The 11,878-nt window shown below is 52.5% G+C and overlaps 2 protein-coding genes across 2 annotated transcripts in view; one reads left to right on the forward strand and one right to left on the reverse strand.

Moving 5' to 3' along the window:
* Positions 1–3,581, forward strand: part of CAPZB (capping protein (actin filament) muscle Z-line, beta) — a 46,039-nt gene extending 42,458 nt beyond the window's left edge. The window contains exons 9-10 of the mRNA XM_009325309.1: positions 714–826; positions 2,730–3,581. Coding sequence (XP_009323584.1) covers positions 714–816 — 103 coding nt within the window. The 3' untranslated portion in view covers positions 817–826; positions 2,730–3,581. The remainder of the gene's footprint in view (positions 1–713; positions 827–2,729) is intronic.
* Positions 3,582–6,818: 3,237 nt separating this feature from the next.
* PQLC2 (PQ loop repeat containing 2) lies at positions 6,819–11,878 on the reverse strand. The gene is made up of 8 exons (XM_009325249.1): positions 11,828–11,878; positions 11,328–11,565; positions 10,506–10,635; positions 10,046–10,133; positions 8,775–8,929; positions 8,440–8,532; positions 7,846–8,031; positions 6,819–7,511 (listed from the first exon to the last, which is right to left on the reverse strand). The coding sequence occupies exons 2-8, from the start codon at positions 11,495–11,497 to the stop codon at positions 7,413–7,415; spliced, it is 921 nt and encodes a 306-aa protein (XP_009323524.1). The 5' UTR covers positions 11,498–11,565; positions 11,828–11,878; the 3' UTR covers positions 6,819–7,412.

Here is an 11,878-nt window from a genome sequence, read left to right on the forward strand (position 1 = left end):
ATCCTCTGCTCATTTCTGGTCAGGAATTTTGCATAGAAATCCCTAGCTGGTAGTTCTCATGCTCGTAGAGGAAAGTACAGAACGGTGATGCCAAATCATTTCATTTTAGACTGCAGATGGACCTCCTAGCACGGTGTGATAATGTAGAATAAACAAATGGCGCAAATAAGTAGACTGCTGTTCTCTCACATACTGAAATGTGAAAGAAGATAGAGTAATGGTGCTAATTAAATATTTGTGCTGCCTTCTTAACAGCATGGGCAGAGGGAGTCGACAGTATCTGAGAAAGCAGCTGTTCTGGGGTTTTTTTCCACACCCCAGCTTTCATAACAGGCCTCTATTTTCATTTGTGGTGTGCAGGGGTTTAGCCAGGAAGCATTTATTAACATTAAAAGGAAATATGTAATTCAGTCTTTTTCCTTGCGAACATTGCCTTAAGCTTTTGTAATTGAATCTGTTTCCTATGTCTCCCCATTGCTCAGTTTGAGTCATGGCACTTTGTGCATCGGTGAGACGATCTGCTCAGAACTGGTAACACACAGAGCAGCTGGCTTTGGCTTTTCCTCTGGCCTTTTCCCTGTTTCTTCTAACCTATGTATTTACACTTCTTCTTCCTGAGCGTGCTCCTGGTGGTTTCCAGAATACCAGCTCCGAGTTCTTCTGACTGTTCTCTCCCCTGTTTGCTTCCCTCGTTTCTAAACTGCTCTCTGTAGATCTATTGATGCTATCCCCGACAACCAAAAGTATAAGCAGTTGCAGAGGGAGCTTTCTCAAGTGTTGACCCAGCGCCAGATCTACATCCAGCCTGATAACTAAACCAATCCAGGTACCCCCTGCCTGTGAGGTGTGACAACCAGCACTAAACCAGGACTCACCCAGCCAAGACCTCTGCATGATAACCGAGACCAGAACTAACCCCTAACTCCCGCAGACTGACAAACGACATTTGGTCCGTGTTTCACCCAAGGGTTATTTCTTAATACGGCCAACTAAAAGCTGTGATTTTTATTTTAAGTGTTACTCCACCCCGTCCCCCCATTTGAAATACCACGCTCTGAAATGTGGCGGGACTTAACCACTTTGCACTCGAGCTTGGGAGCAAGCAAGGAGGTCACGTACCCAAAGTGGCGTCAGCTTGGACTGATTTGATCCAGAAGCCCCGGGACTCTGTCCCTTGTGCACCATCAGTTTTTTACAGCTGTGGTACACCACTTCAGTGAAGAAACTCCCTGGAATCTTAGTGTCCTCCCCGCAGAAAGGAATGAAATCTTGGAAGTCTCGCAGTTTTGAAAAAAAAAAAACCCCAACCAAAAAACTGGCGCTCCCCGTGACTTCTGAGTAAATGTGAGCTCACCCCACGTGCACATCCCCTGCTTGCCTGGTGTATCTTGAATTTCCTTGGAGCTTGAAATCCAGTCCTGCTCAAGCTCTACCGAAACATTTCTAAACTCCACTTGCTTGTGCTCTGCACAGCCTCTGAAGGGGTTTGTTCATACGCTCTCATTTGCTCTGGAGCTTTGAATGTCTAGGACGCACGGCAGTGACTAACCCTGAGCCAGTTTAACCTTCCACTCCAATTCATAATGAGTTACAGATGTTGTCTTAAACACGTTAAGCTGACGAAGGGGAAAATGCACTGTTTGTTGATCATGGCTGAGAACCACTTCTTTAGCCTGTGACAAATGCAAATATAAAATGTATATATTTTTATTAAGGCAGCGGAAGTCTCCAGAGACAAGAGAATGGAAATACTGTTAGAAAAATGTTAGGAAAATAACTGACACAAAGAGCAGTCTTGTTTACGGGAGACAGCATCCAGGCAAAACGAGGTAGCTTTGAGTACTGAAAAGGGTGTGAAATATGGTTTATGTGGGGAGAAATCCTACCAAACTGGATCCTAACCGCTCCTCTGTGTTAGCAGCTCCTGAAAAGTCTAGTAGTATTATTCTATCGGTGATCATATTTAAGAGGACTTTTTTAAAAATTGGTAATCTCTTATTGTACCACTGAAAATGGAGGATCCTCCGCAGCTCTCTTAGAGCTAGAGAAAAGATGAAGCTTTCTTTTTTTCCCTATAACCAGACTTTTAGCAAAAGGGAACCCCTGCAATAATCTCGCTGACAGTATCTCTGTTCTTCTTTGGCTGCTTTGATTCGCGAATTACTCTAGGTAAGGTACAAACTGGAAAAGCAAATTCGAGAACAGAAACTCTGGCCGCTTTTCCCACTGCTGAATGTGCTGGAGGGAAGTTTTGACGTGGCTGCTCGACCCTGGGTGAACAGTCTGCGAACAGGTTCAGGAGCTACCCCCAGCCCCGGCCCTTCTCACGTTCGTGGGTAGAGGCTGGATTTTCTCTGTCTTCCCGTCACGGTCATTTGGAGAGCGAGAGCGCTAACACCCTTCGCTGGTGGTACACGGGGGGGGTTCCGATCTGTAACGTAAAAAAACGGGGCGTCTCCCCTCCAGCGACTGGAGGCTGAGCGGAACTTCGGGGGAAGCGTGTCTTTTGGTGCCAGCCTTGCTAGAGTGAATTTTGCTTTGGTTTTACTCACTGAAGTGTTCACTTTGCCTTCTGCTTTCCGTATTAAACCAGGCAAGCTGAGGTTTGTTTTGCCTAAGCCTGGGTTGAGGTGCTTCTCCTTCCTATTGACTCACGTGCCAGAAGAACTGTTAAAAACGCCTTCTCTCAAACGCCTCGCCTCTGACTTGCCTTTCCTTCTTCCCCGCAGGTCTGTGCAGACTTTTGCAGACAAATCAAAACAAGAAGCTCTTAAAAACGACCTGGTGGAGGCTTTGAAGAGAAAGCAGCAAAGTTAAAATACTCTTCATGCTAACAAGACATACCATGCACTCTTTAGACCCCTTTCTTAGAAAACTCATCCCCCCTTGCCCTTTTCAGTTACGTCACGTCACAATTTGCATTCATTATTATCCATGCAACGCCATCTTCTCCCCATGAATAAAGCTGTACAAACTTTTTCAGTCTCTGAGGCCTACTTTGCACCACATTTTACTATTGAGACCTTAGGCTATGTTTCTGTAGAAGTCCATGTATTCCCCCCCCCCTTCCACCCTCCTCCATTTATATGCATAAACACAGATCATTGTTTGTCTTTTCCTTCCCACCCCCTCCTGCCTTTTGTTACATTGGTGTAAAAAATGTAAAACAAAAATTTATTAAATACTGTGGTGTGTGAAAGAGGAAGAACTGGAAAAAAAGAAAAAAAAAAAAAAAATCTATTCCAGGTGTGTTTGGGGGCTGGGCACAGGGGACGGCTGGCGGGAGGGAGGGAAGACAGGGTGTTCCTCGGTGTTGTACTATACTGACTAAACCAGATTTGCAAGGAGACGTTCATTAGGAGACCTGCTGAAAGTTCTGCTCTTCTATAGCCTGGTTCCAAGGCGCTTTTCTGTCGATTTTTATGGAATGCAAAAAGGGTTTTTGTTTTGATTTTTGTTTTTTTGTAAAGCTTAAATTGAATCTACATCTGATACTTGAGCCTCCATACTAAAAAAGAAAAAAAAAAAAAAAGAAAAAAAGACTAAAACAAAAAAATAAAAATAAAAAAAAAAAATCCCAGGAAGCAGTGTGTGCGGTTGGTGTCCTCCTTATTTCTCGTTCCTTCCTGCAGCGTTACGTGGGGTTTGTGCCGCAAACGCTTTCCTTCGTAGCAACTGGACGCAGGCGCTGTAGCTGTAGGTAGGTAGACGTGTGCTCGGGAACAAAGGCCAACGCGAGCACATCAGCCATCCAAACAGCCGCTGTGTTAACTGGCCACAGAAAAGAAGAAAGCTTTTTCTCCCCCCCCCCCCCTTTTTTTTTTCCTTTTTTGTTCCTTTACCATTTGGCAATACCTCCCAGTCACAGGAACTTATCTATGTGTTACCAACACTAAGCTTTTAGAGTATTCTGGTAACATATTCTATTTTAGGACTCAATCCTATAGCTGATCAAGTTATTGCTCACATGGCAGAATAAATATACAACCTCAAATACTGTTGGGAACTCAATTACATCTGGATTTCTCATGCAGATATTTCACCTCTCCATTTACATTCTCATTATCTCTTCTATTGAGAACGGGGGGGAACCTGTGTGTTGAAACACTCCCGTGGGCAGAGGAGAGGCGTTTCGGTTCGCTTGGCAAGTCGAGGTGGATGGTTCCAACCATCGATGCTCACCCAAAAGCTCCTTCTCTGCTTGGTCCCTATGCGATTTGTGAACCTCATCCAGGCTTCCCCCCTCTTCAAACCCTTGCCAGCCAGAGGGACCCTGCACAGCTTCAGGCCCGCTGCCTGCTTCCACGTGCTTTGGTGACAACAAACTCTTAATCCTGGTGGCACTGAGAAAGCAAATACCTGCTGGGCTCCTCCCGCGCGTGGCCGGCGGAATTAGCCTTCGGGTGACCCTATGCGAATGGAGACGGTTGGCATTAATATTGATTAACGCGCTCTAACTTTGCTTTTCTGATGTCACCTATTTCCCATCCAGACGTCTGCAGGTGACTGCAGTCCCGTGCCGGAGTATTCACCCGGGGGCCCTCCGGTCCCTAACGCAGCTCCTGCGGGAGGCAGGCTGGGGAAAGGCGCGCGCAGGCTCGCCTCGAGGCCGGGGTCCCCACGGGGAACGCGTTCGCATGTCGTCGTCGTCGTCTCTTGGTTCTGTCCGAGGAAGAACCTTTTCCGAAGTTGGAGAGAAGTTTGCGTAAACTCCTGAGGCTCGGAAATAGCGTGTTAGCCCAGGAGGGGGGAGACGCGCGGTTCCTCTCGCCTGTTCCCAACTGTCGTGTGCTGAAGTTTTTCGGGGGGTTTGTTTTCCTTCTCCAAAGCCATCCCCGCACAGGAGCCGAAAATGGAAGCGTCTCATCTCCGATAAATTTGCTGTATAGGCTTGGGGTACACAGAGAGACCCTAATTGCCTGTGGGCGGGGATGTACCCTTTCTGCTCGTACAGGTCCGAGCTGCAGGAGAGATGCAACTGCAGCAGCGGTTTATTCCTCTTCTCCAGGCAGCGTAACCTGATGGTTTGGGTACTAACCTCCAGCTTTGGCTGGGCTGCTACAGCCCCCAGCCTACCACCGAGTTACCTTCTCCCTCTGGGACAAGTTGTTCCTGGTCCGTGCCTTCTCTGGTTTAACGCTGGCCTCTGCGAAATCTTAAATGGCAGGCTCGCCTGGGGACAGGGCTCATGGCAGGCTCGGAGGGATGATAACCTCAGCGAGAGCCTCTTTGCGACACGAATTTCCATCCTCCACCACCTAGATGGCTGCTGGCACATAAACATATATATATATTTTATTTTTTTTAACCTCCTTAGATTAGAGGGGGTTTTTCTGGCTTTAAGAAAAGCTCTTGGCTAGCTGGTACGTGGCAATTATGTAGTGCCATGAACCTCCGTTTCCGCAAGGCAGGCGTGCCAGATCCCATCCTATCCCCCTGCGTGGGTCAGCTTAGTAAATCCAGCTCTCGGGAAACCAACTGTGCCTTCCCCAGCACTTCAGGGCTGAGCTAGCAAACGTGAGCTGAGGTTAAAAAACACTCCTTTAATAGAACCGAGCCCCGTGGTCTTTATCCCTAATAAATAGGTATTGAGGTCTAACGAAGCTGTGCTTTCTATCTTGCTAGGAATCCGCTCATGGTTTGTATTAGTACTGGCTACGAATTGTTTTTCTGCAATTCCTAGGGAAAGACAGCGGAGGACACCTTGCTTGCTAAAGGACGGGGAAGAGGCGAGCAGCCCCATCGCCCGCGAGCCTGGAAGGGAAGGATTGTGAATGAATGGAGTGAAAACCCACCCGCTTTGTTCAAGGGGCTCAAAGAGTCTGAAAAAATAATTTTTCTTTCCAAAAACAAATGGGGCAGCTCCAAATACTGGCACAGCTTGTGTTTTAATTAATCCGCTGTTGCAGTCTGACTGGCATCGGGCAGCCTGACTCCCACCTCACGTACGATTTAGGCTGAGCTGTGTAATCACGGAGCTGGGCCTTGGCTTCCTCGGTGCAAGAACGAAGCAGGGAGGAGGGTGACTTCCTCGGGGAGGACAAATGTCATGGGACTGGCTGAGGCATCGTAAATTAATGGTAATACAGCCAAAGCCAAAAGGGGCACGGAGCGGGGTGCTGCGTGGGTGGGCAGCGGGGAAGCGCTGGGCATCGGGAAAGTAGCTGGAGACAGAGAAACGGGGAGCAAAAAGAAGAGCTAATAGTGACTGCAGGAAAAGGAAGGTTCTTGTTTTTAAAAGGACAAGTTGCATTAGCTTTTCTTGAAGGGCCTGCAAGCTGTGGTTGATCTTCCTTTTGCTTGCCCGGGGGGATTGAGCTGCTCCTCCCCAGCAGAAATAGCTCAGCGCACGGGCGGGAGGCCGTGGCGCCGGGCTGAGGCAGCCATCTCGTGGCTACGCCACCGCTCTGCCCTGCCCACCCGAAAGCTTCTCTCCTGCCGGGGACACGGCTTTTTCCCAAACCGCCGCCGCTTCTTGTCCTTCCGCGGTCAAGGAGCCACCATGCCGGTGTGCAGGGCCCCGAGAGGGGGATAAATTAATTGGTGTTGGGGATAAATTAATCGGTGTTGGGGATAAATTCATCAACGAGAGAAGGCAGGACCAAAAACCAGACTGAGCAGAGAGGCAGCATCTTCTGCCTGGACGACTGTCTCCGCAGCTAACCAGAGAGCGATGGAGCAGCTTCCCCGGGAAGCCCATGCAATGAAAACGTGCGTGAGGCAAAAAATGAGAAGCCAGAGAAATGGGGACTATGAGGCGCATTAAGAAAGAGGCAGGAGCTGCCAGATGAACCGGCAAAATAAAACCAAAGGAGGCACGTGGGGCAAGGGCTTGTTTTATAGACGTGTGAGCCGTGCTAATTAAAATAGGTATGCGTGGACTGAAGCACTTTGGTTACGCTGCTCCTTCCCTTCCTCCTGAACTGGTTCCAGCCACCGCCGCATCTTCCAGAAAGAGCTCAGCGGTGGAGACGAGAGGCCCACAGAGGTAAGCGGCGCTCGTGTTCGTGGCAGGTCGGTCATCCCTGTCCCCTCCCCGCAGCCCCTTAAACTCTTCTCACGTTTGCCACTACCGAGGGAGCTCCAGATCACCCTTGAGAAGACAGCAGGTAAAGCAAAAGTGACCGGGCTCAGCTGTGGGGCGTAAGAGCAGCAAAGAGCGACCTTTTGAGGTATCAAATAATTCCCTGTTTATCCCGATACCATCATCGGTATCAACGAGGCACGCGGTCTCTCAGCAGCATCCTCTGCCACCCGGCTGGGCGTCGCGGCTTAGCAGCACAACATGTCACCCACTGGCTCAAGTCCTCTTCTCCCAAGAGCCACCAGGATGGAGGGGCCGGTTTGCCCGGCTTTAGGGCCAGCTTTCTCGTCCGCATCATCCTGTTCTCACTCCAGGGCAGGTCCCTTCGTCAGCTCTCCAAGCTGTCACCTTGCTCGCCGAGAAGAGCATCCCTCTCTTCGCGGGTACTGGGTCTTCCTCTCCGATAAGCAAGGAACTGGAAGGAGATCTGAGAAGAGGTTAAGGCTCTTCACGCAAGCAAGAGTGGGTCTACGCGATGTGTTGGGTCTCGCCCCCCCCGAAAAAAGGCTGCTTGTGCCAGGAGAGGTGGAAACAGGACGACGAGCTTAATGCAAACAAGGGCCTGAAGCATTCAGCTGTTGCCACACCGTAAATTACTCACCGGCACGCCAGTGAGCAAGCACAGCTCAACAGCAACCGCTCAGCAGCATCAACCCACCCGCTCCTGCCTAACCCTGCCTGCCCCGAGGCGGGATCGCTCCCCGCAAAGCCTTCCCGGCAGGATGCCATCCCAGAGGGAAGCGTTGGCGGGGAAAGGATACAACCACGTCGAGGGAAAGGACGCCCAGGCTGCCCACCAGCCAGGGCAGATGGTGCAGGACGTAGTTGCCTTCGCCTTGCCCCGGCTCGGGGTTCTTCAGGAGGACGCTGAGGCCGTAGAGCAAGTTCCCCAACATCACCAGGGCAAAAAGGGAATAGGAGACCCCGGTGGTGGATTTCCTCTTGTACTGGAAGAAGAGGGGCCAGAGAGAGGAGCTTGGGTGCAGCCCTCCGAAGTCTCACTAGAAAGTAGTATTAATCACTGCCCCCCCCCCGCCAAAAAAAAAAAAAGGCGAAGAAAAAAGGTGGTGACTCAATGCCAAGAGCCTTTTAGTTCCCCTTTTGCTTGTAAATAAAGACTAAATGAAAGCCCCACCCTCAAAATATTGGTATGTTAAAGGGAGGGGAGAAAAATGAATCAGGTTTCGGAGCAGAAGTACAGAAAAATAGTCCCTTATGAAATGATCAGAGACGGGGACCTCTGAGCAAAGAGGAGACAGATGATCCCACCGCCCCTCTTCAATCTGAAATCTCAGGACCCCGGGGGTCCCCAGGGCCGGGCTGCTCTCCTGCCCCGCTCACGGCACGGCACTTACGTTAGTGTAGATCTGGGGGACTCGGGAGCACAGGTACAGCACAGAGGAGACGGAGCCGATGGTGAAGCCAATGATCTCGCTCCTGGTGAAAGGCTGCAAGGCAAAGGCGGGGGGGGTTTGCGAGCAGCCCCCGTGTTTTCAGAGACGCGCTTACCACCCACGCCACGGCTCTGTGCGAGGCGACAGTGGGACCAAAACCCAGCCTCTGAGTTCCCCATCTATCCCTCGCCCCGCTGAGCGCTGAGCGGGATCCCACTGGTCCAGCAGGACATGCCCAACCCACCGGATAGTTTATCTTCTCTCCCCCCACCACCCAGATTTAGGAACCGGCTCACCTTTGACCCAAGCTCATCCATGCGAGCGGACAGCAGAGACCTCACTTTAAACGTCGCCGGGTCCTGCGCCACGACGGCACCTCTGCCCAGGGAGGAGACGGTCGACACCGTCCCCAGGGAAAGGAAGACGAAGGCTGCGTTGATCAGGGCAGCAACTGCAGGGAATCAAGCAGCGGCTGGTTAAGGAGGGCTCCTCCATCAGCCCCCGGTGCAGCCCCGCAGCCTTGGTGGGTGCCAGGACCCCCTCCGGGTAAAGAGACCTTCAAGCTCTCCCTTATCTCCGCGGCAGCACAGCCAGCACCGAGTAATTCGGGCAATAGCTGCCGTGGGCTGTTTATCTCGCAGCGATAGGGGCAATTTGTAAGTTATCGGGGAGGAAACTGCTCCTATCTCTGCAGACCGAGAGCACTCGAGGTTCTTTGGGTTCAGGGCTCTTCAAAATCATCGCCTCCATCTAGAAACTTTTCACTGTCTTAACTCACAGCAGCGCACGTTCAAATCCCTGCCAGACCAAGCCCCGCTTCCACGGCGAGACGTATTATATTCTGTAAACAAGCTCTCCAGTATTAACAAAACCATGCAGTCGATGGGCCGTCTATCACTTGGTTTAACAAATTCAAATGGCTTTTGTAAGTTAAACAGTTTTCAGGGTCCCAAGGGATGCCCGTTTGTAGTTCACACAAAGCTGCTACGCTAAAAAGTGGATTTTCTCTCGCTGTTTAAGCCTTGCAAGAACTGTAGAGCCCCGTTCAGGTTCCCTTTTCACTCCATTTGAACAGGGAGGAACTTCTCCATCGTGTCGAGGCTGCCATTAATTGCAAGAGGACTATCAACCCCGAAACAGCCGGAAAACTTCACCCCTTCCCTTAAAGCGCTGGCCTGAGTCAAGAGATCTGGCTGTGGTTTCCAGCTCCGACACGGAGTCGCCGCGTAACTGCGGTTAAGAAATTTCTTTCTGTACTTAATGCAACTCACAGGGGGTTTATTTTCAAGCCTGACACCGCGCGCGGCGGTTTGCAGAAGCCCCAGGCGCGGCCGGTAGCTATTTGCTCGCTGCGGCTTTCATAGGTGCTCAGATTAGCTAAGGAAAAAGCCAGCAGGCAACAAGGGGCATCTGATAGCTGCGTCGATGCGTCCGCAAAGCGCCCCTGCCCCGATGCATCTCCCCCAGGGGTTGCTTCCTCTCCCGGCTCCGCAGCCGAGGAGAAGCCAGCCCGAAAGACATGCCGAGGGGAGCGCACAGCCCCGCTGCGCCCGTGACCCCAGCTCACATCCTCCGCCCCGGTTCTTCACTTTGTAGTAGCAGTAGAGAGAGAGCATCACCAGGTCTGCGAGCACGTAGTAAATGGCCGTGTAAACCTGCGGGGAGAAGGATGGGTTGGTCCTACCTGCAGAAAGGCTTCCAGCTGATGGCCGGGAGAAGGGAGCACCCCCCCGGGGGAGAAGGGAGCACCCTCCCGGGGGAGAAGGGAGCATCCCCGGGGCCGTTTGGGTCTCTGGTTCCCGGTGCTGGATTGAGCCGCACCCATCCCATCCCAGCACCCTCCCGGGGGAGAAGGGAGCACCCTCCCGGGGGAGAAGGGAGCACCCTCCCGGGGGAGAAGGGAGCACCCCCCGGGCCGTTTGGGTCTCTGGTTCCCGGTGCTGGATTGAGCCGCACCCATCCCATCCCTCCGCCCTGGAGTCCGGGGTGTTTGAAAGCCGACCCGGCCCCAGCGAGTCGGTCGGTACCTGCAGCGGCAACTGATCGGCCAGGAAGGAACCGATGAGGTTTAGGAGGTCTCCGCCCAGCCATCCCAGCAGGAAATATATGGAGAGAGCCTGGTCCATGATGCCCGTTCTGCAGGCTTGGTAAAACTGCCTGCGGAGAGAGCGTCGGGCAGAGACACAAACCGTTACCCCCCCGGCCGGTTCAGCGCTACCTGGGAACCATCCCCAGGTTTCCCTGTTGTTCCCACCTGGATCATTTCGCGACTGCGACCCACCCAAAGCGTTCGGGGAAGGGGGAGGAAGAGCAGAGATTTCCTCTAGCAAAGCCACGTGCTCCCCTGCAAACTGGGCCCCGTGAGGAGTCCCGCGACCCACCGGGTGCTCGCGGCAACCCGCTGGGCTCAAGCCCTTGCGGCCCGTCCCTCGTGCGGGGGCGGAAAGCAGCGAGGAGAAGCGCCAGTCGCAGAAACCGCCTCTCCGGTTCTGAAATAATCCGACGATACGCCGAGACCGACCCCCCAGGGCCCCCTCTGCCACGGTTGTCCCCGGCACTTCCCGGAAACATTTCTTCTGCACGTACGACCTGCAACGGCTGCGCTGCGGTTGGCTTACGCGGGCGAGTACAGCCGTCAGGCGTAACAACAACAATATAACAACAGGCAGGGCTTTGGGGCTGTACTGCCCGCTCCCTCTCCTCCTGTTAAACCCCAATTTTCCAAGCCCAGATCGCTTTTGCCCGGGTAGGTTTAATAATTCGGGCAGCTCGGGCTTGAATTTTGATTTTTAAAGAGGGGAGTTGTACCAAGGGAAGGGCTCGGCCGGGTTTTCGGGAGCGATACTTACGGAAAAGAGGCAGCCGCAAAGCAGAGGATGGAAACCAGACCCAGGACGACGCTGGCGATGTCCCAGCCGTCCTGGGCGCATTCGTTGAACACGTCCATCACCCAGCGGGAGCCGTTGGGACAGTCGGAGAGATTCCCGGGCGGGAGACCCCTCCAGCGGCGCGCATCCATAGCCCCCGGTGCTCAGCTCGGCCAAGGGATGTTTATCGGCGTCCGGCAGCGAAACTGTCGGGATAACGCTGGGGAAAACGCAGTAACGTGGGAAAAAATGAAATAACGCTGGGGAGAAATATATCTATATCAGGAACACGCTCACGGCTCCTCCGGGTGCGGCTCGAAGCTGGCTCGCATCGCGAAAAACTCGTTATTAACCCACCTTTATTGGCCTTAATTTCGCGTCCGGTGGGACGACCCGACCGGGAAGGCCGTCGGCCCGCCAGGATTCGGCCTCGGAGAAGAAATAAAACCCAACCGGCGCATCCTTGCAGAACAGGGACTCACCTGCCTTCGCCGACGGCCCTTTGGGAATCGGCTTTGTTTTTTTCTTTGGAA

Source organism: Pygoscelis adeliae, unplaced genomic scaffold, assembly GCF_000699105.1.
Source record: "Pygoscelis adeliae isolate BGI_AS28 unplaced genomic scaffold, ASM69910v1 Scaffold36, whole genome shotgun sequence".
NCBI classification, from domain to species: domain Eukaryota; kingdom Metazoa; phylum Chordata; class Aves; order Sphenisciformes; family Spheniscidae; genus Pygoscelis; species Pygoscelis adeliae.

Bases quoted from the DNA above. Each gene is read 5' to 3' on its own strand.
- PQLC2 (XM_009325249.1), bottom strand. From the start codon at position 11,497: ATGGATGCGCGCCGCTGGAGGGGTCTCCCGCCCGGGAATCTCTCCGAC. The intron at 8,930-10,045 runs GTGAGCTGGGGT...GATTCCCTGCAG, and splicing joins GAAGAACCGGGGCGGAGGAT to TTGCTGCCCTGATCAACGCA. The intron at 8,032-8,439 runs GTAAGTGCCGTG...CTCTTCTTCCAG, and splicing joins TCCCCCAGATCTACACTAAC to TACAAGAGGAAATCCACCAC.